Source organism: Ricinus communis, chromosome 5 (assembly GCF_019578655.1).
Source record: "Ricinus communis isolate WT05 ecotype wild-type chromosome 5, ASM1957865v1, whole genome shotgun sequence".
NCBI classification, from domain to species: Eukaryota; Viridiplantae; Streptophyta; class Magnoliopsida; order Malpighiales; family Euphorbiaceae; genus Ricinus; species Ricinus communis.
The window spans coordinates 24,518,244-24,546,219 of NC_063260.1; the positions used below are offsets into that span (position 1 = coordinate 24,518,244).

Consider the following 27,976-nt stretch of genomic DNA (forward strand, 5'->3'; position numbering starts at 1 on the left):
ATTCATTGTAAGATATTTCTCAAAAATTGTCTAAAATTACTTTACAAGTTGGGTTAAAATCTATATGTATGTACAATCAATTTTCTATACATATTTAGTGAATTAAGAGATTAATAGATATCAAAAATACTAATTTATTAAATTTAAAATAATTGAAAACTTAAAATAATTTTAACTAATATATTCAAAGCAAATTGTATTACATAAATTTAAAATTTATAAACCTATTATATAAAAATAAATTTACATTTTAACTAAATATTCAACTGAGTACAGAAAATTACATATATATATTTCTAAATTTTTTGATATCTCTCTATTTATTAATAATACAGCTATTTTTACATGCTTATATCTAGATCTCCTTAAAATATTTGCACTAAATTATTAAATGCAGTCCTTGTTTATTTTGTGGAAATACTTTATATATTTATATAAATGTCAGGTAGCATGTATAATCATTACATGTCATATCACTTTAAGCAATTTATTTTATAATAGAAAATAATGATTATTTTTGTTAGATGTCTTTATAATGATGTTAACAATTTTTCAAAATATATAAAATCTTCACAAGAATTTCTTGGCAGTTAGTTAGTCTGTTGTAAGCTGTAACCATATATTCATTTACGATTCCAATACGAAACTACTTTACCCTTTTATACATCCATTATCTCTCCAATATAAGTTAAAAGTCCGGCTACCACTTTACACAGGTTCTGCCTACATCACCTGCTGAAGGGTCAGAGGGAGAAAAAAGACTGAAACAACCCCAAATTCCATCAATGGCTGCAGCCGACGAGTCGATGCAAAACCTTCCTCTTGTCCTTCTCCATCGTCCCCCATCATTCACTCTTCCACTAAAAGACCGACTATCAGCTCACTTCCAACTTCTCGACCCAGTTCTTGCGCAAGAACCTGCCAACTCCCTCAATTCCGTAAGAGCTCTAGTATGTGTTGGCTATGCTCCCATCACATCCGAAACTCTCAGTGTCCTCCCTTCTTTGGAGCTCATAGTGGCCTCCAGTGCTGGCCTTGACCATATTGACCTGAAAGAGTGCCGTGGCCGTGGGATTACTATTACCAACGCCAGTGTGGCGTTCGCGGAGGATGTTGCTGACCAAGCGGTGGCATTGCTGATTGATGTTTTACGCAGAATATCTGCAGCTGATCGGTTTGTTCGCTCTGGCTTGTGGCCCATGAAGGGGGACTACCCCCTTGGTTTCAAGGTCTATTTCTTGACTCTTGCATATTCTAGACAGCATAGAATTCTTCCGAATTTGCACTAGTAACCAAAGAGCTCTAAATTGACACTCCTAACATAGAATGAATTCCGATAGGTTGAAAGTGAGATAAATAAATCTCTTGATACCCAACTTGATAGCTCAAATTTGTAAGTTAGAAGGCCCGAGATGAATTGCAAAATTTTTTGAAATTTGTACGTTTGTGATCATGAAATTGATAGAGGTGGTGTAGCATAATCAATTCATTTAATTATTTAACTGTTTATTTATTTAGTTATTATTCCTCTTCTTGTTATCATGCAAATCGTAGACCTCATATCTAAAATTCAATTCAATGGACAATGTTGGTGAATTTAGCGAGAAATTAGCATGTTATGTGAAAGAAAATGAGTTCTTATACATCCCAAAAGTGCAAAACTTGCGAACTAGAAGATATTTCGATTATGTAAAATTTTCAATCTTCTTGCTATGCATCTCATAGAGCATATTATCATCAAATTGGCCTTAATCAACTCGCAGTTAGGAGGCAAACGAGTTGGGATTGTTGGGTTTGGAAGTATCGGTTCTGAAGTTGCAAAAAGGCTCGAGGCTTTTGGCTGCAGAATTGCGTACAATTCAAGAAGGAAAAAGCCAAGTGTTCCATTCCCTTACTATGCCAATGTCTTGGACCTTGCTGCAGAAAGTGACATTCTTATCCTTTGCTGCTCGTTAACAGAAGAAACTCACCATTTGATTAATGGGAATGTGATGAAAACCTTGGGAAGAGAAGGGGTGATCATTAATGTTGGACGGGGATCGCTTATTGATGAGAAGGAACTAGTACAGTTTTTGGTGCAAGGGAAGATTGGGGGCGCAGGTCTTGATGTGTTTGAGAATGAGCCTTATGTGCCAAAGGAACTGTTTTCTTTAGATAATGTTGTGCTATCTCCACACGTTGCTGTCTTCACCCCAGAATCTATTGAAGCAATTTTAGAGCTAATATTTTCCAACTTGAAGGCATTCTTTTCAAATGAACCTCTACTGTCAGTTGTTCAGCCCGAGTAAGGGAATTCTTCACTCTTTTTTCCCATCATTGTGTCACATGTAACTGCGATAACTAAATTCATATGCGTTTACATTCTCCTAATGTAGGATTTATGCATATACAAAATAACAGTTGTAAAATGCCATAAATGTTCTGCAACCATTCAAAAAGTGATCATCTCCGTGCCAGAAGAAAAAAGAAAGGCACTAATAATGTATAGGAGTTCTGTTTTTCTAATTAAGAGTTTTATTTGTTTCCGTTAAGTTATCTAACAGTGTAATTCAGTTCTTGCGTTATTGATTAAGCCTTTTACACGAAAATAAGTCAGTCATAAGATAATGTAATAAAAGATAGTCAATTATCTAGTACTCTTCCACACGATAGAACAATTCATATTCCATAATCAATAAGATCATCTAATAAAACATGTTCATATAAAAAGTCAGAGATTCAGATTAAGTAAAGAAAAAACCTTGGAAAATACATATTAATGAATCATCTTTCATCATCAAAGAAAACACAAAAGTTGCTCCAAAGTCAATACCCCAACCCCTTTCATGGCTTTCCACCGCAAAAAAGCTTGGCAAGAAAGCATCAGTCCTTATACTTCGTCACCCAGCACTCAAATCTTCATCAAGAGACCGTACGTGATCGATTGCTTAAATATTCTGAGCCCATCCGAATCACCTAATGCTGTGCCAATCCCCAGCTATTCCTGTCAAGCTATGCACAGCCACTGCGTACCCTCTTATGCATAGGTCCTGCCCCGATCACAAGCTAATACCTGCTTTGAAGGCTCATAGTATGTTGAACTGCTGGCCTTAAACACCTCGACCTGTTAGAGCGCCGTCTCCATGGTAGCACCATCACCAATGCCAGCGCTGTGTTTGCTGAGGAAGTTGCTGGACATGCAATCGTCCTGGTGATAGATATTCACAGATTGCATTGTCAGGCGCATCTTGGACAACAAAACTCTTTAAAAATTTATTTTATTTAATTTTAGAAATTTTAAGAAAGCTTTTTTTAAAAAAGAATTTCTATTTCTCCTTTCCATAAAATTTCAAAATTTTTATTTGGCTTGCTAACGGAGATGATTCTCAAATTTTTTCTATTATTTCATATTACATTAATACTCCTGATTCTTAAGTACTTTACATGTAAAAGTCTCTCTTTATATATATATATATATATATATATTTTTTTTTTTTTTTTTCTCATACATTGTTCTTCCCTTTGATATACAGTAGATCGCTTTTTCAAAAGAAAAAAAATAGTAAATATCATTCAGTGTTTCAGTAAACAAATCAAGCAAATAAAATTTATGTTTTTCACATAGTGTTTTATCATATACCAACAAAGCCAATTATATTAATTATATTATATTTAGTCAGTTATATAAAAAAAGAAATATAATATAACATATATACATATATATACACATATTCTTTTTCTTCTATAAATTTTGATGATGGTAATGGAAGTTGTTCTTTTCATCGATGAAATTCATAATGCTATAGATGATGATGCAGAAGAAATGTAGAATAGCCATAAAAGTTATATGTTTTTATACTTTAATTTGTTATAAATAATTATTCCTTATTTATATTTATTTAAAGATATTGGCATGATTTATAAGTACTTAATATATTAGATATTTTATCTTGTCTTAATAAATCTTTTTGATATTGAAATTGCCAATATTTGATATTTTAAAATTATCACATTAGTTTCCTGATTCTTTTTAATATTATATCGTTTCATGTCGTATTTGTTGTCTGCATTTCCATGTAACTGAAGAACATATCCGTTGATGAGGGGTACGTTTGTGCTGGGTTATGGACTCCAAAAAGAGATAATCCAGTTGGTGTGTTTCCTGTTTTTAACTTCCTTTTCGGGTTCATACTTTGGCCCAATTAAGAATTCAAGTTATGGAACCCGGTATTGAGAACAATGATGGTGCAGCAGTTAATTAGGATGATTTTCAGCATAATGGCAAGCAGATGAGCTGACCTAGAAGAAGAACATTTTTTATTGTCAGCATCCAACATATATCACAATTTAGACAATCATCACACGACAGGCAAAACTCCAAAAAGTGAAAATCAATTGTATCCGCGACAAAAATCTGTCCTACCTAGTTTTCTTCAATAATTGAGAGAAAAGGTTAATTAAGTGTTTGAAATGTACAATTTATGCACAAGGAAGCATTAAGAAATGGGACTAGTCGCAGAGTTAGGAATTAGGTGCCAAAGGTTTTGGAATTAAAAAAATGTCAACTATAATTTTGATTATAAAATTTTTTTTAATCCAATAAATAATCACATGTTAATAAAATATATTAGTTATCTGCCAATGAAACATATCAAAATTTTGAAATACTTTTAAACTCGGCTTTTATTTTCTAATATATATAAGAATATAGAGAACAGAAAGTATGAGAATTGAAATCTTTACTTAGAAATGGCAAAGGAAAAGATTTCACAGAGAAAGGCAGAGAGCGAAAAAAGATGAGAAGAGATATATAGGGAGGAAAAAGAATAAATGGAATAGTGTTCTTAATATGCCGGTTTAGATTTTCTATTAATTTAGCTGCTAAGTTAAATTGAAAGTTAATAAAAATGTATTCTGAATAAATAATTACTAAATTCTGCTATATTACACTAGCTAATATTATATTAAATTTCCATGTTGTTTATAATAATATGTTCTCTCTTTTGTTAGTTATTTTGTTAATTTTAGCTTATTTCTACATAACCATCTCTCAAATTTGTACAAATATTTTAGTATTTTAATATTTACATTTTTAAGTTATATAATTTTTTTAAATTTAATCACTGTAATAAACTTTTTATAAACTATGAATTTATAATATTATATTCATCAGATTAGTAATGTTGACAGAAGTCTAGCTAAGATTTACTTTGTCCACAATGCAGGACTCTTTTGCTTAACCCTGATAAACCTTTTTATTCATACGTCAAGACTAGATTCGTCCATGAGTTTGGGTTCGCTCAACCTGCTTAAGTTGTTCTAAACATTTTCAGACTGAGACATTTATTTTATATTAAGTCCGTCCAAACTTGAAAGTATAGAAGTCTGCTTATTAATTAGACGAGTTTGGAAATATCATTTCTTTGAAATTTTTTCAATAAGTTCGGCTTGATTCAAAAATTATAAAAAAGAATATTATTTATTTTATTACAGACTAAATTTGTTCAAAAATTTAAATTTGTATAGTCGGGCTGAGCCGATCTGAAATTTGAAAAGTTCTAGTCCCCGCCTCATATGCCATAATTTAGTGACATCTGAGTCTGGAAGATGTGGAGACAGTTGCTGCACCTATAATTGTACAGCCTTTCGGAAAATACAGTTTGGCTATTTCCTTAGCCTTCATCATGATTAAAGAAGCTTTAGCAATCTTTAAAACCCCATGTCTGCCAGTAAATTTATAGTTATTTGAATCCAGAGTACTTAAAGAGATAAGATTTCTCTTTAAAGTCTGGAATATGTCAGAAATCTAATTTTGTTCTAACTGCTCAATCATATATTTTGATTTTAATTATGCACATTCTAACAACTTTACGCGCATGATTGTTCCATCAATACAAGTTGTTTCCAAACTCCATTCGTTTTCGGTTCTGGTTCCATCATCACATATCAAATGCATATCACAATGCTCTTGATTTTGAACAACACTAGCTTTAGCAGGTTCCTCTTTCTTCTATTGTTTGTTCTGTTGCTCACTCTGAAGCATTCTAACTAAGTATGCCCCTTTCTCATGCAGTAGTTACAAGTCAAATTTCTATGCCTAGACTTTGATCTAGACCTTGAATTTTCATTTTGGAAGAACTTTTATCAGTAGACCTTGTTGGGCTGTCATTTCAACTGATGCTAAGCTCTTCATCGATGAGCGCTTTTGGAATGGAGATGCTTTTACATCCTCTAGCTTTAGAGTTTGCCAATTGTAAATAAAAGTATCTTTAAAGTGTTTGTAAGATTGAATAGTGAGTGAAACGACATAGAGCTTGATCTTCATCATCAAAAGAAATTTCCATATTTTCTAAATCCATCATAAGAAATTCATTAACGTGAGATTTGATAGATGCAGTTTCGACCATGTTGAGTGTATGTCGGTGGTGCTTTACTACCGACTTGGTGGTGAGATTCTTTATAACATACAAAATTCAAGCTTGTCCCATAAATTTTTAGTAGTCTTCTCTTGAATGACTTCTCAAAATACTCCATTCGGCAAATAAAGCTGAACATAAGCAAGGGCCTTATCATCCATCCACTGCTTCTTTGACCCTTTCATAGTTCTAGGTAGTTTACCTTTACCTAATAGCGTTTGATGCAGACCCATTGCACCCATCTTGACCTGCATATGGTGAAACTCATAGTAGGATTAAATTTCTCAATTTTTGAGTTTTGTTGTCATCATACAAATCCCAAATAAATATGTAGTATCAGCTCTAGTACCAGTTTGTTAGAAATTTAATTACAGATAAATATTTATGTAGGAATAAATGGATGACAAATAAAAGAATAAATAGAATAGTAGAAACACAAAATTTAAGTGGTTCGCTGTAAGCCTGCATCACCAAGCAAGAAGAGAGTAAACTCCACTAATTATAATGTGAATCAAATAAAATGGCGAAAAATAATGCTAAAATCCTTTAACTCAATTACAGCTTACATTAGAACACTATGCATGGCTTAAGAAGGAAAAAGAAGGAAAGGTATTTTAAAGGAAAGAGAAGGGAGTTGAAAAAGGAAGGTAAGAGAACCCTACTATGTTTGGTTACATAAAAATAATCATTAAAAGAAATGGAGGGGAATTAACTAATTTTAAATTTTTTATTACAATAATAAAGATAAAAAATGATAATTAATTAGATTTTAATTTCTTACAATGCGTTGAAATTTTTTACACTCTAAATTAGGATGTAATCAATTTCAACTTCTACAAGAGAAATGAAAGGGAATCATTCCCTTTCAATTTCCTTTCCCTTTTAAAAAATTTGTTAGCCAAACACGATTAGAAGTAATTTTTCATCTATTTCTTTCCCTTCCCTTTAAATTACCCTCCATCCATGCATTGTGTAAATGTGACAAGGAACATCAAAATACAATTTTGTTAAATGAGAGATTAAGTTCAAAGGGGGACCTCATTCGATTTTCTTGCTTATGATGATTTTCAGAATTTCCTAGTTTTGGTGTATATTTCCACTTGTACACCAGACCGATAGATGATTGACACATATTTATTAGTTTTAAATAATAGAATGTGTGTCATTCATCAAATACTAAAGTGTAAGATATTCACATATACATGTTACTCTTTTATTTGTTGTGGAGTATTCATCATATCTAGATAAGAATCCCTTCAATTCAGTTACAACTTACATCTCTAAATGTACCAATAAAATAATAGAGGAACATCAAAAAAAATTTGTTAAATGAGAGGTTAAACTCAAAGAAGGACCTTCCTCGATTTCTTTGCTTTTAATGATTTCAGAGCCTCACATCAGCTATATGTACAGTGGAAAATTTTTTTATCTAGTCTTGAAGTATGTCCTAATCTATACACTAAATTAATAAATAAATGATATATAATCATTAGTTTTAAATAATAGTGTATGTGTCAAACATTTAATACTAAAATATAAAACACCCATATATACATATCACTTTACTATTAATTGTAATATATATACATGAGATGCTTAAAGCCTGTTTACTTGTAGAGAATTTCTTTTTCTTTTTATTTTCTAGTTCTTAAGGAAATTCCCATAAAAAATTTGTAAAACTGTAAAATGTTTAATTTATAATTTTTTTATTTAGGTAATATTTTAAATATAAATAGTAGATTTGGAATAAATAGATTGAAAACATCTTCAACTTATTTTCAAAAGTTTTTTAAAATTTAGCTATAATTTTGAAATATAAAAATTTGTTTTCTATTTTCATTTTAGAAAAGTGGCACAAACAAACATAAAGTTCTTTTTCTTTATTTTTATTTTTATTTGAAATTTTTTATAGAAAATCGACATAGTTTTTTATAAGTAAACAGACGGTAAGAGCATTTCCAATACTCTTTATATATGTCAAACTCTTTATTTTAAAGAGTTCTATCGTAAAATAGCATTTCAATACACTTTTTATCTTTAAGTATGAAGTAGAGAGTCAATATGGCTCTCTATATATGGAGAGTCAAACTTCACTATCTACTCTTTATTTAATAAATATACTATAAGTTTATATATTTGGCTTAATTGATATTTGTAATTTTTATTTTTCTATTAATAAAAATTAAAAAGAGATGTTTATGGAAATAAAATAAGATATATAATAAAATATAAAAAATTTATTAGATATTTAAATTTTACTTTCTATATATACATACTTCTTAAGATATTTTTTTATAATAAAAATTATACTTTTTAAAATAAAATCACGCGATAATGTACCATATCTCTGAAGCAAAAATGATTGGCCATAATTTTATCACATGAAAAGTATGTTTTAAAATGTGCTCGGGCTTTGAAATTTTAAGACATTTGGAGAACAATCAGAAACGCATCGTCAAGGAAACAGAAAGGATAGGAATCTCTACATTCATAAAATATCCAATGGCTATTCAACAAATCCTAGAAACTTCACAACAAAATGGGAACAAACCGACAGATCTTCAAGAGCAGGAGCTACCATTGGTCCTCCTACATCGTAACCCAACACATAACTATTTATTAGGAAACTATTGTTTTCTGAATTGGTGAAGTTAATTGGGTTGTATTTGGGGGTTGGGTCTTAAGAGAAATTTATTTTACTTGTAATATTTCAGTTTGAATAAAAAAAAAAAATTAGTCATTTTTGTCAGCGTATGTAGATTTTAAGCCCAACTATATAAATTTTGTGCCTCTATTATTTTATTAATTTCTCTATGCATTTATTCCCAAATAAATATAATTCTACAATTAAATCTCTAACAGGTTTAATCCAAACAAGTCAGATATTCAGCAGGTGCAGTAAGGTGAAATTGGAAAAATGAGGTTCGTGCATCTAGTCATCAGAACTGAGAAACCCATTACTTGTGTATAATATTTGTCTATGGTCTTGTAAGAACACAAATGAAATTATCTTCTTTTGCTTTTTCTTCATCCCCAATAAAAATATATAGTTTTTCTATTATAAGTACTTTCCTCTGCAACTCTTTTTCACATTCTTTTTTGTCCATTCATGGTCATGAGAACATGCTGCATGTATATATAGCAGTACATTTACAGCAATAATTTCTTCAGGACTAGGAATCAACTGCCTTTTACCAGAATCATATTATACCAGCTTCTGACATTGATTAAACACACACATAAGCCTTCCCCTCTTTTTCCCATGCCTTGCCTAGAAGAAGTCCGAATTTGATGGTTTTCTTGCAAGTTCTATTCACATCCTTTTCTTTATTTGACGGTTGATCTTATCTTAGTTAATATTGTCAGTTGGAAAAGGCTAGCTGGATTCTACTTTGACAAGAAAAAAAAAAAAAAAAGACGCACATTTTGAAGAAATGTGTATTAAAGATATTTGTTGAAGAAGGTTTGTTTTCTTATTCTTATTTTAACAATTTTATTGCATGTTCATATGGTATGAGACCAACTAAAATGATTTGGATAATAGATTCAAGTGCAACAGATCATATAATCTGGTCTTTGGAGGCTTTTACTTCTTATAAATCAGTGCATAATATTTTTGTTACTTTGCCAAATTTTTAAAAAGTCACAGTTACACATATAGGAATTGTTAAATTTAGTAACGATTTGATTCTTAATGATGTATTATTTGTCCCTGATTTTTCATTTAATTTAGTTTCTACAAGCAACTTAACTGCTCAATATAATTATTGCTTTATACTTCATAAGAATATTTGCATTATATAGGATCCTATCAAATGGAAGATGATTGAATTAGCTAAACAAGTTCAAGGTCTTTATCATCTTGATAAAGCTTAATTTGATACTTCTGTATTAGTTTCAAATGTTTCTGTTTTGTGTTCTGTTGATTCTGCTATGATTGATTCTGTCAATGCTGATAGTATTTAGCACTTTCGTTTAGGTCACTTAGCTAATTCTAGATTGAAATGTTTACAATCTATTGAATTATCAATAAAAGTTCCTATTGAAAAATATTGTAAGACTTGTCATTTAGCAAAAGAAAAGAAAAATCCTTTTCCTTTAAGCAAATCTGCTGTAAATAAATGTTTTGAACTTATGCATATAGATATTTGGGGACCAGCCAGGACACATTCTCTATATGGTCATAGATATTTCTTGACAATAGTTGATGATAAAAGTAAATATACTTGGATATTTTTAATGAAATCTAAAACTGATACTAGGCCTATAATACAAAACTTTTATAATTTTGTGGAAACACAGTTTGATAACAAGATAAAGTGTATCAGGACAGATAATGGTATTGAATTTGCTATGCCTTGTTTCTTTCAATCAAAGGGAATTATTCATCAAACTACATGTGTTTATACCCCTGAGCAGAATTCAGTGGTAGAAAGAAAACATCAACATATTCTTAATGTTACTAGAGCTCTTAAATTCCAATCTTCTATGCCTTTGAGTTTCTGGTCAGACTGTGTGAGTCATGTTGTTTTTATAATCAATAGAGTTCCATCTCCTATAATTGATAATAAGACTCCATTTAAACTTTTGTATGATAAACTACTTGTGCTTGATAATTTAAAGGTATTTGGATGCTTAGCATATGCATGCACATTGCCACATAACAGACACAAATTCACTCCTAGGGCAACACAGTGTATGTTCCTTGGTTTTCCAGAAAATACTGAAGGTTACAAACTTTATGATATTCAGTCTAAACAAATTTTAATTTCAAGAAATGTTAGGTTCTATGAACATTTGTTTCCATTTCAGAATTCTGATAATGCTGCCAAATCATCTTTAACAGTATTACCTACATCTATTGACACATTTAATATGGATATTTCTTTGCCTATTCCTTCAGCTAATGCTGATTCAGTTAGCACTGATATTACTCCAGTTAATGAGTCTAACAATGAACCAAATTCTGTTCATAATTCTGAGTCATTAGTTCTTGTTACCGATTTTGTTCCAGTAAAAAAGTCTACTAGAGTTGTTAATAAACCAGTTTTTTTAAAGCATTATGTTTATCAACTTCCAAGAACTAATGCTATAATCAATAAACATAGGACTACACCTCATGTTTTCTCAAAAGTGTTTACTTATGACAAACTGAGTTTATTTCATAGAGCCTTTAATGTTCATATTGATTCTAATATAGAACCTAAAACATATAATGAAGCTATTACGCATTCTTGTTGGAAAGAAGCTATGCAAAAAGAACTAGATGCTTTGCAAAAGAACAATACTTGGATTTTAACAAAGTTACCTACTAATAAAGTTGCTATAAGATGTAAATGGGTTTTTAAAACTAAATATAATAGTGATGGATCTATAGAAAGACAAAAAGCTTGTGTTGTGGCAAAGGGATACACATAACAAAATGGTATAGACTATATTGATACTTTTTCACCTGTTGTAAAAATGTCTACTATTCGTGTTCTTTTAGCTGTTGTAGCATACAAGAATTGGTTTTTACATCAGTTGGATATAAACAATGTATTCTTGCATGGAGATTTACATGAAGAAGTGTATATGCAAATTCCACTTGGACTTTCATGTACACAACCTGGTCTAGTCTGCAAGCTTACTAAGCCCTTATATGGATTAAAACAAGCAAGTAGACAGTGGAATGTGAAGCTTACTGATGCATTACTGTCTCAAGGTTTTAATCAAACAACATCAGATTCTTCTCTATTTACAAGGAAGCATGATCAGTCTTTCACAGCATTGCTGGTTTATGTAGATGATGTTATCCTCACAGGCAATGATTTGGGACATATTAAGTCAGTATAGGCTTATCTTGATGAAGTGTTCAAAATCAAAGACCTTGGTCCTTAAAATTCTTCTTAGGTTTTGAAGTAGGAAGATCAAAATCTGGGATCAATTTGTGCTAAAAGAAGTATGTCATAGATCTCCTGACAGAGACTAGTTATTTAGGATTAAAACCTGCCTTAACTCCTATGACAGCAGATACAAGACTAACCAAAGATGATAGTTCTTTATATTCAGATGTTACAGCATATAGAAGACTAGTAGGAAAGCTTATTTACTTATGTAGTACTAGGCCTGATATATCATTTCTTGTTCAGCAACTGTCTTAGTTTTTGGATTGCCTAACAGATAAGCACTATGCTGCAATTTCAAGGATCCTTAGATATTTAAAGAAGTCTCCGGGGCAAGGTTTAGTTTTTCCTACTTCTAACAATTTAAAGCTCAAGGCTTTCTCAGATTCTGACTGGGCTACATGTTTTGAAACTAGAAGATCCATATATGGTTTCTGTGTTTTTCTTGGGAATTCTTTGATATCTTGGAAAACAAAGAAACAAGCAACTATATCAAAATCCAGTTCAGAAGCAGAATATAGAGCCTTAGCAAATGTGACATGTGAGATTCAATGGTTGTCTTTTTTATTAGAGGATTTACAAGTCCAGAATTATGTTTCAGCGATGGTGTATTGGCTCATAATCTAGTGTTCCATGAAAGGACAAAACACATAGAAATCGAATGTCACATTGTTAGGCAAAAGATTCAATCTGGACTTATTCGTTTGTTCCCTGTTTTCTCTACTCAGCAGCTAGCTAATTTCTTCACAAAACCACTTCCTTCTTCTTTATTCCTCAGCTTTATTAACAAGCTGGGCATACATGATATCTATGCTCCATCTTGAGGAGGAATATTAAAGATATTTGTTGAAGAAGGTTTGTTACATTTCTGTTAGATTACTGTTAGTCTTTAAACAGAAAAGATAACGATTTTCATTAGATTATTACCGTTAGAAGCTCAGCTCAATAAGAAAGTGACAAGTGTCCAATTCCTCTATATTAAAAATAATCACTTGTAATAGATGAAGGTTAATGAGAATTTTCTCAATTTGTTTCTTCTATGAACTACTTTCATTTTCTCTGCAATCTTCTTCTTCAATCTACTCTCCAATCTACTCTTCAAATCGTGATAAGGTGAAAATTTAAAGAATGAATTTGAGTGCTTTGTAATGTAATGTAATTTAATTCTTCAGGTAAAATAACGAAACTAAGTTATGAAAATCCAGAGGACTCTTAATAAAGTGCAATGAAAGGATATCGGACCTTCACGCTAAATCTGATACACCAAACCTTGAATAGTCTGAATTGCTTGCATTCCATTGTAAATCTCCAGTCACAAGTCTGCGCCAAGTGAATCCAAATCGGTTTTTCCAATTTTTGACGGTTTTAGCAATAAGAGCCATTGCAACAGCATAATCTGACGTTGAATTCTGCATAGCAAAATCTTAACGTGACGGTGAATTTGCGTCACCAGAAAATGTGGCGACAAGGTCGCAGAACACATAGCCGCTGCAAAAGCATTTTACAGAGGTAGTGGCTGGAGCGGGAGTCCCCTAGACACCTCCATATAGCCTAGTGGTCCAGTGGACACTCGACTGCTAAGTTATTACTGTTAGTATCTCAATTAGCTTTTTAAATCGTTAGACAAGGAAGAACTTGGATAATTTAACATTGGTGATTTTAGACTGACTCGACCTTCAACACCTAACCATAAGACAGAACATCAATTTTATTATTCAACGAAAGCAGGTAGAAATATTACAAAAGTGAAGGACGAAGACATTAAAATAAACCTTATACCTGCCGTAACACAAGTTCAAAACACGAACCAACCCATGAATAAAATATATAATCCAATACGATTAAACGAGTACTTGTTTTGGGCTGAAGAAGCCTCATTCAGTAGCAGTTGTCTCCTGGCTTTTCATGAACAACTTATCCTCAATCTGTTGTGCAAAAGTTGGAGGAGGGAACCATGCTGGCTCTTCCTTAGTTACCACTTCAGGAGAAGGCTTAGAAATATTATCAATTGTAGCCTCTTGGCTCTTTCTTAACAGCTTATCCTCAATTTGTTGAGAAAAAGTGCTAGGAGGGCACAATGCTGGCTCTTTCTCTGTTATAACTTCAGGCAATGGCTTAGAGAGATTAGTAGTTGTAGTCTCTTGGCTCTTCCTAAATAACTTATGCTCAATATGTTGAGCAAATGTGCGAGGAGGGAACAATGCTGGCTCTTCTTCAGTCACAACTTCAGGCAATGGCTTAAGGATGATTTTCTCCTTTGGCGGCTCACAGAAAACTGCCCAAGAAATCCTTACCTTCTCCTTGTTAACAAGTCCTCTGTGCAGAATACTCTTGTATTTGCCATTGCTTAAAATCTCAATTGTGTCGCCAATGTGCATGATAATGGAGCTTGGAACGCATTTCGCCGTAACCCATTTTCCTTGATAAAAGAGTTGCAGGCCGGGAACCATGTTGTGGAGGATGAAAGTGAGTGCACTTACATCAGTATGAGCTTCAACTCCTAGAGCAAGTTCTGGTTGCGGACATTTTGGGTAGTAGTTGATCTTCATTTGAAGCAGTAACTCTTCACGGCCACCTACTTCTTTTTCTAGCCTCCCTTCTTCTAGTCCCAAGCCAACTGATAGTAGTGACAGAATTTTTGTTGCTAGACCTCTCAGCTGCCTTGCAGACTCACTTGTCACCTCTCTGCAGATTTTTGTTTTGTATTTGTTAATCCATATTAGATTGTTCTATTCAATTTTAATTTCATACCATTCTTTTGTTTAATTAGGTTCTGACTTAACTTATCCAATCCTCCACCTTTTTCCTAACCTAATAAAGGCAGCATTGAACTCTTCTTCCTATTTTCTTCCCTCGTTCTTTTCCCCCATCCCCTTTTCTTTTAACCAAACACACTATAATGTATGTTAAAGTTGAAGAGAGACTACACGAAAGTTCTTGCCTATTGTAAAGAGTATTATTCCTACCTATATATTTGAAGTTAATAAATTCTTCAAAAAAAAAAAGTTAATAAATGAATTGAATATATTTATTAATACCAAAATAAATATATTTATTACTTTTTAAATAATAATAAATATGTCAATTATTTGATGTCCAAATATAAAATATTTATACATATGTATCACTCATTTACTTGTCAATGATATAAACAGTTAAAATAGATAAGAATTACCTATATACAAATTTAGAATTAGTATCCTATTAAGATTTAATAAAATTTATATTTGTTCAAGGAAGATATTTTCAATTATATACTATACAAGAAAACGAGTGATATATATTTATTAGTTTTAGAAAGATAAATATATATCAATTAATAATGAGATAGCATAAAACACCCAAAAAAATTCTCTAAATTTTAAACCATTTTATTCTTTTCCTCTCAATGTTTCCGGCCTTTTAAACATAGCTATCGTATATAGATGATAGGTTGAGATCTATCTAAGAAGAAAAAATTTATATAATCGGACAGAATTAATCAAATTTTCTCATAATTTAATTCAAGCCCTGCTCTTTCATATCAGAAGATTTATAAATATAACACTAGGCCAAGTGCTTGATGCTTAGTATAGTTGGAGGCTTATATATACGTGCAAATGAGTTGAGTGAAATTAAGAGATACATTAGAGATTAAACTTAGTCACATTTTTTATTAGTGAACAAGTGAAGGGAATTAAACTTACGTGTAATCAGTTGGAGTCTTGGGCCAAATAGACATGTCACGTTTCTCCTCGGGAAAAATAAGGTGGAAGAAATAATCTTCCCATTCCAGCTGCCCACTTGCATTATTAGCAAGCTTACTTCCATAACCTTGAATCTTTCCTGAAGCTTGATTGTTAGCATACCTCTCTTTTTCCTCGACCGGAAGATCAAGAAAGCCTGTCCAGCTTTCTTCACACGATCAATAAGCTCACCAGGAATGCCATGATTAACAAGGTGCATAACACCCCAGTCTTTGGCTGCTTTCAATAGTTCTTCTCTGCATTTCTCTCGTATTTCTTTATCTTCAGAATCCACTTCTTTTAAATCAATTGTTGGAACTTGAGGTCCTTCGTCTTTCTTCTCTTCTTCGAAGACATTGCCTACGCTGGTCAGCTCTTCTTTTGGGCGAATGTATTCTTTTGGGATTGACTCAATACCACTGTTTGATAAGCTTTCTACTCTTGGGATCAAAGTAGTCACCATTGTAGTAGGTAAGAAAGATAGTACAGCGCTGTCCGATATTGGGATTTGGCCAATTTGCTCTTTTGCAGCGTATAGGAAGTTATAGAAAGAATTAACAGATATGAGTATAGTGCCAATCTATATAAAATGGAGTGCATATAAATATATAGAGGAACAAAAAGGTATATGGTACACTGTTAAATATATATATCAGTGGCTGGCTGGTAAGGAAGGAAGAAGAAGGCGATGGTATATATATTGATATGGAGAGTAAGCTGTCCACGTGATGGGAGCTAATTAATTAAAGATGGAGAATAGATACACACAGTAGCATGGAAGATGGGTTGGTTGAAGCACGAGGGGATTGGAAAGGAACCCCAACCTTACTTCCACACTCCACCAGTCTATTCTCTTCTAGGAAAATTATTAGAAAAAAGCTTGCCCCACAAATACCAGGTGGTTAACCATGTATATTAAAATTATGCTTTTAACCCCATCCATAATTCAATATAATATATGGTTAACCATATATATTAGAAATATACTTTTTAACATATATATTTATTGTACATTTAGAAATTACATACTAGATATTGACTTTTTGGTCATAAAATATAAAACGAATCTAACGATGCTGATTAGTGTGATAGAACTTTAAAAATTAAACAAATAATTTTTGAGAAGAAATAACAATAATAATAAATGAGCATTCAGTACTATTGGTCCAGTTTATATGGAAAATAAATGGACTAGAAATGTGTGATTGTTCATAATTCGACAGAGAATAATTTTGATATGGAATCAATTGATTTGCTGACTTCTTTTGTTATATATCCACTACCAATTTTGACTTCGGTAAAATAGTTAATGCTAATATTATATGTAGCATAAATAAATTTCGTCAATTATTTATAAAATTTATTTATAAGTTTATAGTTTATGTGTTTGATATAAATAAAATTTTATATTATTAAATTCTTAAATCTTATTACAATTAAAACTAAATACCATTAAATTTGATAGAATTTCTCTTATATATAAATGTTTTTAGCATTAGAAATATTCTTCTTTCTCTTGTTCATCTGTCTTCTTTATTTCTTTTTATCTTAGTTCTTCAACCTGAAATCAATTTTATAAATAAGTTCTACATTATCATACATTATATCAAATAAAGAAATGTATTTGCAATTAAACTCTATTAGAAACTTATTTATGGGCAAAATCATTTATTAAAAAGAAATTCTAAACCAATAATGTATTTTTGTGGTTCTTGAACAATCAATTGTCTTGGATAATTTGGTGTGGTTGGTGACTCGTGCTTGCAGCGACCAGTCAGTAGTTTGTATATAGTTGACGGTAATTGTACATACTTGCTATCTATAGTTGTATTCTATGTTTTTGATTTTGTATTAATTAACATTGCTAAGCGACTCCAAAAGCATATATAATTATGCCTCCTATGTAAATTTAAGGTACTTGAAAACTGAAGCTCATCATTCTTTCTTTATAATGTACAATGTTAGAAGGTAGCTGAAGCATGACACTCTCTCCATATTCACTGGTAGGTGGTAAAGGTCTTACCTAAGAAAGAAAAGCTATGGGCTATGCCTATGCCTGATTCTTTGCAAGATAAGAAGTTGCACAAAATTAAAAGGTTGATTTGTATATGAATTCTTTGCTAAATTTTATCATAGATAGAATCTATCTTTAGTAATTGAGATTAAATATATGCTATTATAATGTTACATAGTTTTTATTTGTCCTAATTTTTTCCTATTCGATACGACTTATAAGAACAGTTTTGTAAAAAAACTATGTATCATCAATAGTTGTGACAAATCAACTTATGATTTTTAATATTTTTCATATGCACGAATAATAGTTAGATTAATTGACACTTTATTTTCTTTGTATATGTTTTGACTTAAATTTATATAATGTATGTTTTACGAGAGAGAGAGAGTCGATATGATCGGAACATATTATTTATGTTTGATTTAGTAAAATTATATTAGTAATTAAAATCATTATACTTTTGAATGACTTTAAAACAAATGAACTGAATTAAGTTGGGAGTATAGATATTGATTTTGACTTCTAACATCTTCCATTGCTTGAGGTTCATATTGTGATGAGATGAGACAAAGCAAAGTACAAGATCCTTAATGGGCTTTAGATGTAGTTCTATTCTAGCCTATAACAACACTAAGAGCCCTAAAAGTCTATATAAATTACACATACGAACCCAATTTGTTAACTAACGCAAAACCTAAAACCTAGGTAGAATCAAAAAAGCAACCCACAACAATAACACACTCATGTCTTTGTTTCGACAACAAGAAAGAAGATTCCATTCCACTCAATATCAACAATCAAAATTCAAGCACACAACATCACGTGATAAACCTTATGCTTCCACAAGCTCACTAATCACCATCCACATGTCCAAATTCCCAAACATCCTATGATATGATTTAATCACTAACGTAAAAACAACCCAAAGCAGAAAAAGGAAAAAAAAAAAAAAAGATATATAAAATAAGGAAATGATGACAAGGCAGATTTCTTAGAGCTCCAACAGCAAACTATTTGATCTTTTGAAAATACAGTTAGATTTCCCTCCACACATTTCTCCATTGCCTTATCCTTTCACTTTCTCTGCCTTCTTCCTTTCTTTCTTTTTTCTTTCCCTCCAAACAAAAAGAAAATATAATCACAGAAACCCATTAACAAAAATCACAGCATCTGCACACCTGAAACCGTAGTTTCACCATTCCGAATGGCTAGCAAATTAGCCTTCTCTTTGACTTTCCCTCGTGTCTACTCTGCTCCTATTCTGAAACCACTCATTTCTTTATCTTCTTCGTCAAGAATTCACTCCAGTCACCTCCACGGAAAGCATTTATCTGTTCGTCGCAGAATTCTTTTGCTTCCAATCAAAGCTACTGCTGATCAACAACAAGGTTTAGATGTGATTGGATTGATTGGATAGTCTTCTCAATTTTATTTTCTTTTGTGAGATGAAGTGTGCTTTAGCTTGTCCTTGCAGACTCACATAGTTAACAAAGTAATTCAAGAAATAAGATTTAGCATCCAGTGGTACTCTTCAATGGTTATTTTCAAAGTTTTGTCTGATATAGAATAGATTATGTACTTCGTACATGACTCTGCAAGGACAAGATAAAGAATTGAATGGCTAGATTCATTTCTGAATCTTGAATTCTTGCTTGTTCCACACCTTTCATCTTTTGTATTCAAGAGTCTGATCATAACATATCATTTCATTCTCTTTAGTCTCAGGTTGCCAGGAAAGTTCATGTTCTGATCCTGATATGTTTTCAGGTAAAGTGGAAGGAGATGAAGTCGTTGATGGTAAAATTCTGCAGTACTGTAGCATAGACAAGAAAGATAAAAAGTCAATAGGTGAAATGGAGCAGGAGTTTCTTCAAGCTCTGCAAGTATGTAGAACCAATCTTTTCATTAATGATCACTTTGAATCTTCCTTTGCATGAGATAATAAATTGTTATTTTCTTGTTTTCTTATACAGGCTTTTTACTATGAGGGAAAAGCAATAATGTCGAATGAAGAATTTGATAATCTCAAGGAAGAACTAATGTGGGAAGGAAGCAGTGTTGTTATGCTAAGTATGAACTAATTTAGGGAGTCTCAACAACCTTTATTGTTTATGCACTTTTCTTTGTTAGACGTTGAATTGCAGGCCCTACATTCTTAAAATTCCCTTCATATTTATATTTTGCGTTACAGGTTGTGATGAACAGAAGTTTTTGGAAGCCTCAATGGCTTATGTATCAGGAAATCCAATTATGAGTGATGAAGAGTTTGATCAATTGAAGCTAAGATTGAAGGTTAGTAGTTAGTATTTTCATGGCCAATTACTGATTAGCACATGTTTGTCATGAATTACCACTTAAAGTTTTGAAGAATCCTGAACTAAACTTGCACCCTCTAGATGTATTAGACTGATGAAAATTGATGCTTTTGACTGTAATTGTAATGCAGCAAGAAGGCAGTGAGATTGTAGTAGAGGGTCCGCGGTGCAGTCTTCGTAGTAGAAAGGTATGCATTGCTTTAGAGCTCTCTCCTATTATTATACTTATATTTATGTCCAATAACCATACACAATTGTGGATTGCAAATAAGTAGTTTCTGCATTTGTTTATCCTGATGCAATCTTTATTTCTCAACTGTCTTCCTGCAGGTTTACAGTGATCTATCTGTTGACTACTTAAAAATGTTCCTGCTGAACGTCCCTGCCGCTGTTGTTGCACTAGGCTTGTAAGTATTATTAACTTCTTCGCTCTATTAAGCCTTAACTACTGCCACCATGACCAAAGTTACCATTACAAGATTCTATAATTTGGTTGACAATCTTGTTGGAGGAGACTGCTTCCAGATCATGATAGAAGTTCTGATTTTGGTCGACTCTGCCTTAAGTTCAGGTCTAATCCTCAGGTGTTTTGTTCTGTCAGGTTTTTTTTCTTGGATGATCTTACAGGATTTGAAATTACATATCTTTTGGAGGTAAACATTGAATAATTTCTTTATGTTCTCATGTTCCATTTTTTGCTGAATGACTCTGAAACAGAAAAAGATTGGCGTCTAGAATTTCGTGAAGGTTCAGAATGTCATGCATTTAACGATAATTCGCAACTACTTTTTGTTAATTGGTTATATAATCATTATATAACAACCATTACGGGGATCTTCAGACTAGTTAATTTTCTATACTTCTTCAGTTTGAGGCTTAGATTTTGTGATTTGTTTGTTTGCAGCTTCCAGAGCCATTCAGCTTTATCTTCACATGGTTTGCTGCAGTGCCTGTCATAGTCTGGTTATCTCTGTCTTTCACAAATGCAATTGTGAAAGATTTCTTGATCCTGAAGGTAGAATCTGCACTTTGATGTCTTTTGTAAGCCTCCAATAAACAAAGCTACTAAATACTTACATGATTCCCAATTGACATAGGGCCCATGCCCCAACTGTGGTACTGAAAATCAGTCCTTCTTCGGAACAATATTGTCCATTTCCAGTGGTGGTACCACCAACAGCGTCAAATGCTCAAAGTAAGTTTATACTTATTTACTAACCCCATTACTCGATAGACCTTCAATTTCACATTGCTGCAATATTTTGATTCAATGCAGTTGTGGAACTGATATGGTGTACGATTCCAAGACACGATTGATTACACTGCCAGAAGGAAGCAATGCTTGATTAGAGGTATATACCCTGTCTATCCTGCAGTATGTCTACTCAAACTCAGCAACTGGCTTACACTTCATACTTAAATGTAATTGGCACTTCAAATTTTGATCTTTATTTTCTGAGGAAAATTTCCAACAATCGACTCTGATGAATATAATTTGTTCTAGGAGTAGAGATCTGCACATGGATAAAATCTAACATCAATTTTCATAGTCTCCAGGAGGTCCAATCCAGTCGCATGGGTTGGCCCCTTTTTTGCCCTTTCTTTTTAGACCCAAGTGCTAAATTGATAATGGCTGCTAAATGCAGGATCAGTCAATTTACGGGATACTGATAATACACAGGTGCTACTACCTCGTAAAGTTGGAAGTGAGCAATGTCACCTTATATGGATGGAGAGGGAACTTTCAGATGTGTACTCTGTAATGCATCTCTACTGTTATGTTAATATTGTAATTGTAAGTAAATGCTTCATACATCGACCTTTGATAGGCTTCCAGTAAAAGATGAGATCAAACTTGTAATCGTGCTGTATAGTTTAGCCAAATTGCGAATCACATTGAATGACTGATGGTACTTGAGTAGTCATAATTATCAGCATAAATCATCCAACCCTAACTCGATGTCTCTGGAAAGTTAAAACATTTCTCACAAAGCCAGGTTTGTAAGGATGGCTAATGCATAAATTGAAGTCATCTGCTACTTTTCAGGAACAGGATTGCACGAAAAATTGATATCAATAATATTTTTGCATAACTATTAATACTAACATTCTTACATGAGTTCATCAGTTTTTAAATTTTAAGGAAGACAAGAGCCCATCATATGTTTGTATTTTCACATCTAAACTTGCCTAAAAACAGGCCTCCCTAAAATCGATCAAGCTCCATGCACGAACAATCTTCCCCTTTACAGGATTGCCACATCCAAGTAATCTCCAATCTACAATATGATAAAATAACGATGTGAGAACACCAATATAGGGGTTCTCAGTGATGCAGAAGTCAAATACCTTAGTTTTACCTGAAAACCGAGTTGAACCAATGACCTAGAATCATCTGGTCGTCTTGCGCTTGAATGAGTCATTCCCACCTAAACAAGAAGAATATAAATAAAATAAAAAATGATGAGCAAATATCCAAAAGAAGTGGGAGAATTTGTTCCATGCATACCAGAGAAGAGATTCATAGCTGGGAACAAGAAGAAAAGGAATGCAGGGTTATCCCGAAAACAACTAAAGTTTCAAATGCCATTTATTAAGCTAGTGTTAGAGACAACTGAAGAACATCATTAAAGTTCATCCAAAGCAACACTACAACATGCACATGAAAACGTTGCATAGAACTGGTAGTACATATGCATACTTGATGATTTGCAAATTTATGCGCCGACTTCAAATGCATCAATATATTTATAGGTGTATAATCCCTCAAGGAGTATCAAATTCACATACCATTCTCAAAACAAAACGGCCATGTTTATCAGGATATACAAAAGCAAACGACAATTTTGCATTTCTTCTCCTTGCCTCCGGAGCAACCTCTTTAACCTAATAAAAGAGTCATTGTTAAGTATAAAACTAAAGCAGTCCAAGTATATAAACTTATTTAGATGATATACAAGATTCTTAAAACGGCATACAAGATCAGTTAACTCGCGAAGTGTAGCATCTTTCCATGTGTAAATTTGAACCTCATCATCCTTCGGTTCTTTGCCTCTCACTGCAAAATCTTCCATCTTGTGGTGATTTCCAATCTGCAGAATTTTTGAAAAGAAATATTATAACCAATTTACCATGTAAAATTTTAACCTAACTTGTTGAACTCTGAAAATATGGCTAATAAAATAACAGTAAAGAGTACCTTGGTGAAAACTCGAAGCAATAAAGGACAAGTCTGCATAGCATTTAAAAAAGAAAAACTTTGAGCTACAAATCTGAGTTAGTATATTCATTATCTACACAGATTTTTACAAAAACCCTAAAACATTAAACTGTAAAATAACACCTTTTCGCGATCAATAAGCTCGATCCCGGTTCCATGAGCTCTACCCGTAGAAGGGAATGGTCTGCCACGGGGAGGTGGCGGTGGCGGTGGTAGAGGTAGCTGGTGGTGCTGGCCGGAGGCTGCCGCCGACGCCGCTGCTGCTGCCATTTTCTTCCTTCTGAATGCTTCTTTTCATCTACTTCCCGCGACTCGCTCATTTTATAATGTTCCTTTTCTCCAAAGGCTTTTCGTTTTCGGCCCAGTTAATTAATTCTTATTGTCGGCCCACGGGCCACTACAACAATGAAGTGTGTATATTAGATATCTTGAAAAAGGAAGTTAAAGATGCTACATAATTTTTTTAAAATGAATATTGCAATTCTTTTATAAGTTTCTTTTTTCTATTGAACTCATTCTCATTTAATATCCTTTGCATTAAACAAAAAATCGAATGTATTGTTAGAAACTAATTATATAATTTACGGTCGGTTTTGTGATAAGCTTCCGGAGTTGATAGCTTATCATTAGCATATACTATCTTTGCTAATTTAGGTGACTTCCAAAGTCTTTTTTAAGATCTATAATTTTTTTTATACAATGAACTTATTTACAAATTTGATATGTATCAGACAGTAAATTAATCGAGTATTATTATTATTTAAATTATTAAAATGAAAGAGGACTAATTAATTATATAAAAGAGAAATAGAGAGAGTCCCACGTCAAAAAAAAAAAAAGTTTCAATAAAATTCAATATAGTAACATCACAAAGGCAGGTCAAAAATAAATAAAAGTCCATATAGGAATAATAACAATCTTAATGGTTAAATTGTTAGAGATGTCAGGATATTAATTTTTTTACCGTACTTATAGAAATAATAACTATTTAAAATAGCTTAATTAAAAGTTTTGATTAAAAACAAAAATAGAGAAAAAATATTTAAAACCCTGACAGAATTTTAATATTTTGTAAATCTGCAATTGTTATTAAAATAAAATAAAATTATATTGTATATATGTATATAATACTAATTTGATGACAGAATTGTCAAATGTTATTAAAATAGTTTAGTAATATGTCAAATGTTATTAAAATAGGTTAGTAATAAGGTGAAATTCTGGGTGAAGAATTTTAGGACTATATTATATGTATTTATACAGATGAGCACATACAGTTTTTATGCTACGTGGCAACGCCTGATTTTTTGTGGGTGAAAACAAACTAGTGACCAATGAAGAGGAATTCAAGAAATGGAAGAATTGATAATTATAAAAAAAAAGAGAAAAGTACAAAATAAAATTGATAGAAAGAAAGAGAATTTCCCGTTCATTGTACATTCTAACAAGTGCCCATGCAAGAGGAGGATACAAAACCTGCCTGCACGTCAACAACCATAAACAAATCCGATATAAGAACTCTTTCGTTTCATTTTAAAACAGGAATTTGACTTAAACAGAGGCACTGTCTTCGTGCACTCACGAAAGGCATTATTTTTATGCAAAATGGATCATTATATAAGGCTAACAAGTACAAGTCAATGGGGCATTGCACATTGTCATACAGGCATTAGAAGAATTACAATCATGGCCAAATTTTTCCATTCATGGAGCCTTAGCTTCTTCCTAGTAGCATCAATATCAGCATTGATTGGCACATCCATGGCTGTAGGTTATGGTACCCCTGTTTTCCGGCCAAGCCAATGGGGCCTTGCTCATGCCACTTTTTATGGGGACGAGACGGCCTCAGCAACGATGGGTAAGTTATTAAGCTAATAATTCGGTGATGGAATATAAATAAAGAAAAAAATTTATATTAGTTCTTATTTGGTGAATTAATTTCGATGACAGGAGGGGCATGTGGATATGGGAATTTGTTTCAAAATGGTTATGGAACAGATACAGCTGCACTGAGCACAGCATTATTCAATGACGGATATGCTTGTGGAACTTGTTACCAAATCAAGTGTGTGCAATCACCCTGGTGCTTCAACGATGTACCGTTTACCACGGTGACTGCTACTAACATTTGCCCACCAAATTGGAGTCAGGACTCTAACGATGGTGGTTGGTGTAACCCTCCTCGAGTCCACTTTGACATGTCCAAGCCTGCTTTCATGAAAATTGCCCAATGGAAGGCTGGCATTGTTCCTGTTATGTACCGCAGGTGTGTGTGCGTGTTTTTCAATATGTTCACCAAGGTTTTTCCTCTTTTTTATACTTTTCGGTGAAAATGAATTTTCTCGTAATTACAAGTCAAACACATGTGGGCCAAATAAATATACCAAAGTGTTTGACCAAAGTTCTTTTTGGTGCTAAACGCGTCTGGATAGAAGCATGATGAAAGCAGAGATTCTTGCTAAAGCGTCTTTGGAAGTAATTTCACCAAAAGAATTCCTAGCAGTGTTTAAGATGGTCAAATTGTTTAAGAAAAAAAAAAACTCTTAACTTTAAGATTTTAAAGAAAATCCCACTTCAGTTGCTTTGATATTGATTGATTAAGTATTTGTCACGCAGTATAATAATTTGCTGTCGATGTATAATGGCTGTTCAATTTGCAGGGTTCCATGCGTAAGAAGTGATGGACTTAGATTCTCATTCCAAGGAAATGGATACTGGTTGTTGGTGTATGTGATGAACGTAGGAGGAGGCGGAGACATCGCCAACATGTGGGTGAAAGGAAGCAAAACAGGATGGATAAGCATGAGCCATAACTGGGGAGCTTCGTACCAGGCGTTTGCTACCCTTGAAGGCCAAGCTTTATCTTTCAAGCTCACCTCATACACAACCAAGGAAACTGTTTTAGCACTGAATGTTGCTCCTGAAAATTGGAACGTAGGGATGACTTATAAGACAAATGTCAACTTCCATTGATTGATTCACATGGTGATTACCTTTCTCGTAAGGAGACTCTCCCACATCCAATATATTTATAACAATTCAATGGATGAATGTTAAATATATAATATATGGAATAGCATTTATTTATTGGATTGATGGAATATAGTGGTGTAGGATTATTCTTCTTTTATAATTTTCTTTTTCCTTTTTTTCTTTTTCTCTGTTTGAAAGTCCTATACATGGCTTTATTGTTTTGCCTTTATGTTACCCCCTTCTTTTTTTTCTTTCTTTTTGCTGATTATGGAAATTCCACCTGCTATAATGAGAGCTAGCAGAAGGTTCCATCATTCTTAATTGCTACATTGATGCTTATTTTCCCTTCCCTTGCTTCTTTGTTTTTCCCCTTTGATTGCTTCCTCTTTTTACTTCAATTATCAGATTGAAAGTCCACCAAATAGAATCCAAGAAATTAAGTAATCATTCATTGATATATTAGATAGGTACAGAACTTTCCAATTTTGGTTTGGATTGCCACTCGAAATTATAATGGCAGTTTCAGTATGGTCATCTTAAGCCAACTGATGAATTAGGGCAAATGAATGCGCGGACTCAATAGACAAAGCTTGAAAGAGTAAAGGTATTAGTGTTAGCCATTGTTAACATATATAGTCGAATAGTTGCATCATATTAATACAGTAGATTCAAAGTTTAAATTCTCTTTTATCTTTTATTTCTCTTTAAATTCTGTATGAAAAGAATAGACCAATTTTCTAATAGAGGAGCAAAGAGAGCCATTAGCACTAATTGAAAAAGAAAAGAAGAGAATTCTAGGAGTGCTTTCGTGCTTTTAGGTTGACCTCGCATGTGAAATTAGGGCCCATGAGTGAGAAAAAACACCAAATGAACAAGTATTAATACCAGAAAACTAGCCAAGCATAAGACCCACAAAGCTGTTGAAGTGGGAGACATGTCATCAACACATTTATGAGTATTGAGCCCTCAAAGAAGGGACTATGCCCTCATTTCATCCCATAAGCACGCCAATCCCTTTCTTTATATTCCCTTTTCATGGTCAGTTGTCATCATTAACCCACGCCCCAAATCATTTCTTCCAAACCTTGCCACCTGACTCTTTGCTCTTTACCTCTCCCTTTTTGCTTCTGCAAAGTTTACCTTTCAAGACAGACTAACAGACAATGTTTTTGCTACTATACATAATTCCATTTCGCATTTGCTTTTGTGTACAAACCATAGGTGCATGCTATAAATATTTTGCTATTCTCGAAATATGCCTGCTAACAATTCTACATTCTTTTTAAACTTTACAATTATCAAATCTCAGCGTTGTATTCTCTTAATAGGTAAATTCTTCAAATATGGTATCATAGCGGTGAATCCTTATTATTATGGGACAAGACCACAACTTTCCCTTCTATATATACTCAAATTACTAGTGGAGAAAAGAAAGGCATACTCATT

The 27,976-nt window shown here is 32.7% G+C and overlaps 5 protein-coding genes across 6 annotated transcripts; 3 read left to right on the forward strand and 2 right to left on the reverse strand.

The window, feature by feature from the left end:
* The first annotated feature begins 655 nt into the window (after positions 1 to 655).
* Positions 656 to 2,535, forward strand: LOC8272488 (glyoxylate/hydroxypyruvate reductase HPR3). The gene is made up of 2 exons (XM_002509626.4): positions 656 to 1,229; positions 1,764 to 2,535. The coding sequence occupies exons 1-2, from the start codon at positions 786 to 788 to the stop codon at positions 2,286 to 2,288; spliced, it is 969 nt and encodes a 322-aa protein (XP_002509672.1). The 5' UTR covers positions 656 to 785; the 3' UTR covers positions 2,289 to 2,535.
* Positions 2,536 to 13,970: 11,435 nt separating this feature from the next.
* LOC8272490 (leucoanthocyanidin dioxygenase) lies at positions 13,971 to 16,682 on the reverse strand. Its single transcript, XM_002509628.4, is given in 3 exon segments — positions 13,971 to 14,965; positions 15,967 to 16,156; positions 16,159 to 16,682. Coding segments are annotated over 3 exon segments (1,311 nt in total). The 5' UTR covers positions 16,469 to 16,682; the 3' UTR covers positions 13,971 to 14,154.
* A 2,300-nt stretch (positions 16,683 to 18,982) lies between these two features.
* On the forward strand, positions 18,983 to 22,198 carry LOC8272491 (PGR5-like protein 1B, chloroplastic). Of its 2 annotated transcripts, none has more exons than XM_048374758.1 (11): positions 18,983 to 19,410; positions 19,742 to 19,905; positions 19,996 to 20,092; positions 20,214 to 20,314; positions 20,469 to 20,525; positions 20,668 to 20,744; positions 20,939 to 20,990; positions 21,242 to 21,352; positions 21,435 to 21,532; positions 21,614 to 21,689; positions 21,984 to 22,198. In XM_048374758.1, the coding sequence occupies exons 1-10, from the start codon at positions 19,227 to 19,229 to the stop codon at positions 21,681 to 21,683; spliced, it is 1,011 nt and encodes a 336-aa protein (XP_048230715.1). In that variant the 5' UTR covers positions 18,983 to 19,226; the 3' UTR covers positions 21,684 to 21,689; positions 21,984 to 22,198. The 2 variants fall into 2 exon arrangements, with proteins under 2 accessions (XP_048230715.1, XP_002509675.1); XM_002509629.4 differs by having other exon boundaries at positions 18,998 to 19,410; positions 19,790 to 19,905.
* A 206-nt stretch (positions 22,199 to 22,404) lies between these two features.
* LOC8272492 (histone deacetylase complex subunit SAP18) lies at positions 22,405 to 23,872 on the reverse strand. The gene is made up of 6 exons (XM_002509630.4): positions 23,681 to 23,872; positions 23,537 to 23,569; positions 23,316 to 23,429; positions 23,128 to 23,223; positions 22,698 to 22,766; positions 22,405 to 22,616 (listed from the first exon to the last, which is right to left on the reverse strand). The coding sequence occupies exons 1-6, from the start codon at positions 23,825 to 23,827 to the stop codon at positions 22,584 to 22,586; spliced, it is 492 nt and encodes a 163-aa protein (XP_002509676.2). The 5' UTR covers positions 23,828 to 23,872; the 3' UTR covers positions 22,405 to 22,583.
* Positions 23,873 to 23,945: 73 nt separating this feature from the next.
* Positions 23,946 to 26,879, forward strand: LOC8272493 (expansin-A18). The gene is made up of 3 exons (XM_002509631.3): positions 23,946 to 25,415; positions 25,508 to 25,823; positions 26,218 to 26,879. The coding sequence occupies exons 1-3, from the start codon at positions 25,163 to 25,165 to the stop codon at positions 26,528 to 26,530; spliced, it is 882 nt and encodes a 293-aa protein (XP_002509677.2). The 5' UTR covers positions 23,946 to 25,162; the 3' UTR covers positions 26,531 to 26,879.
* Positions 26,880 to 27,976: the final 1,097 nt, after the last annotated feature.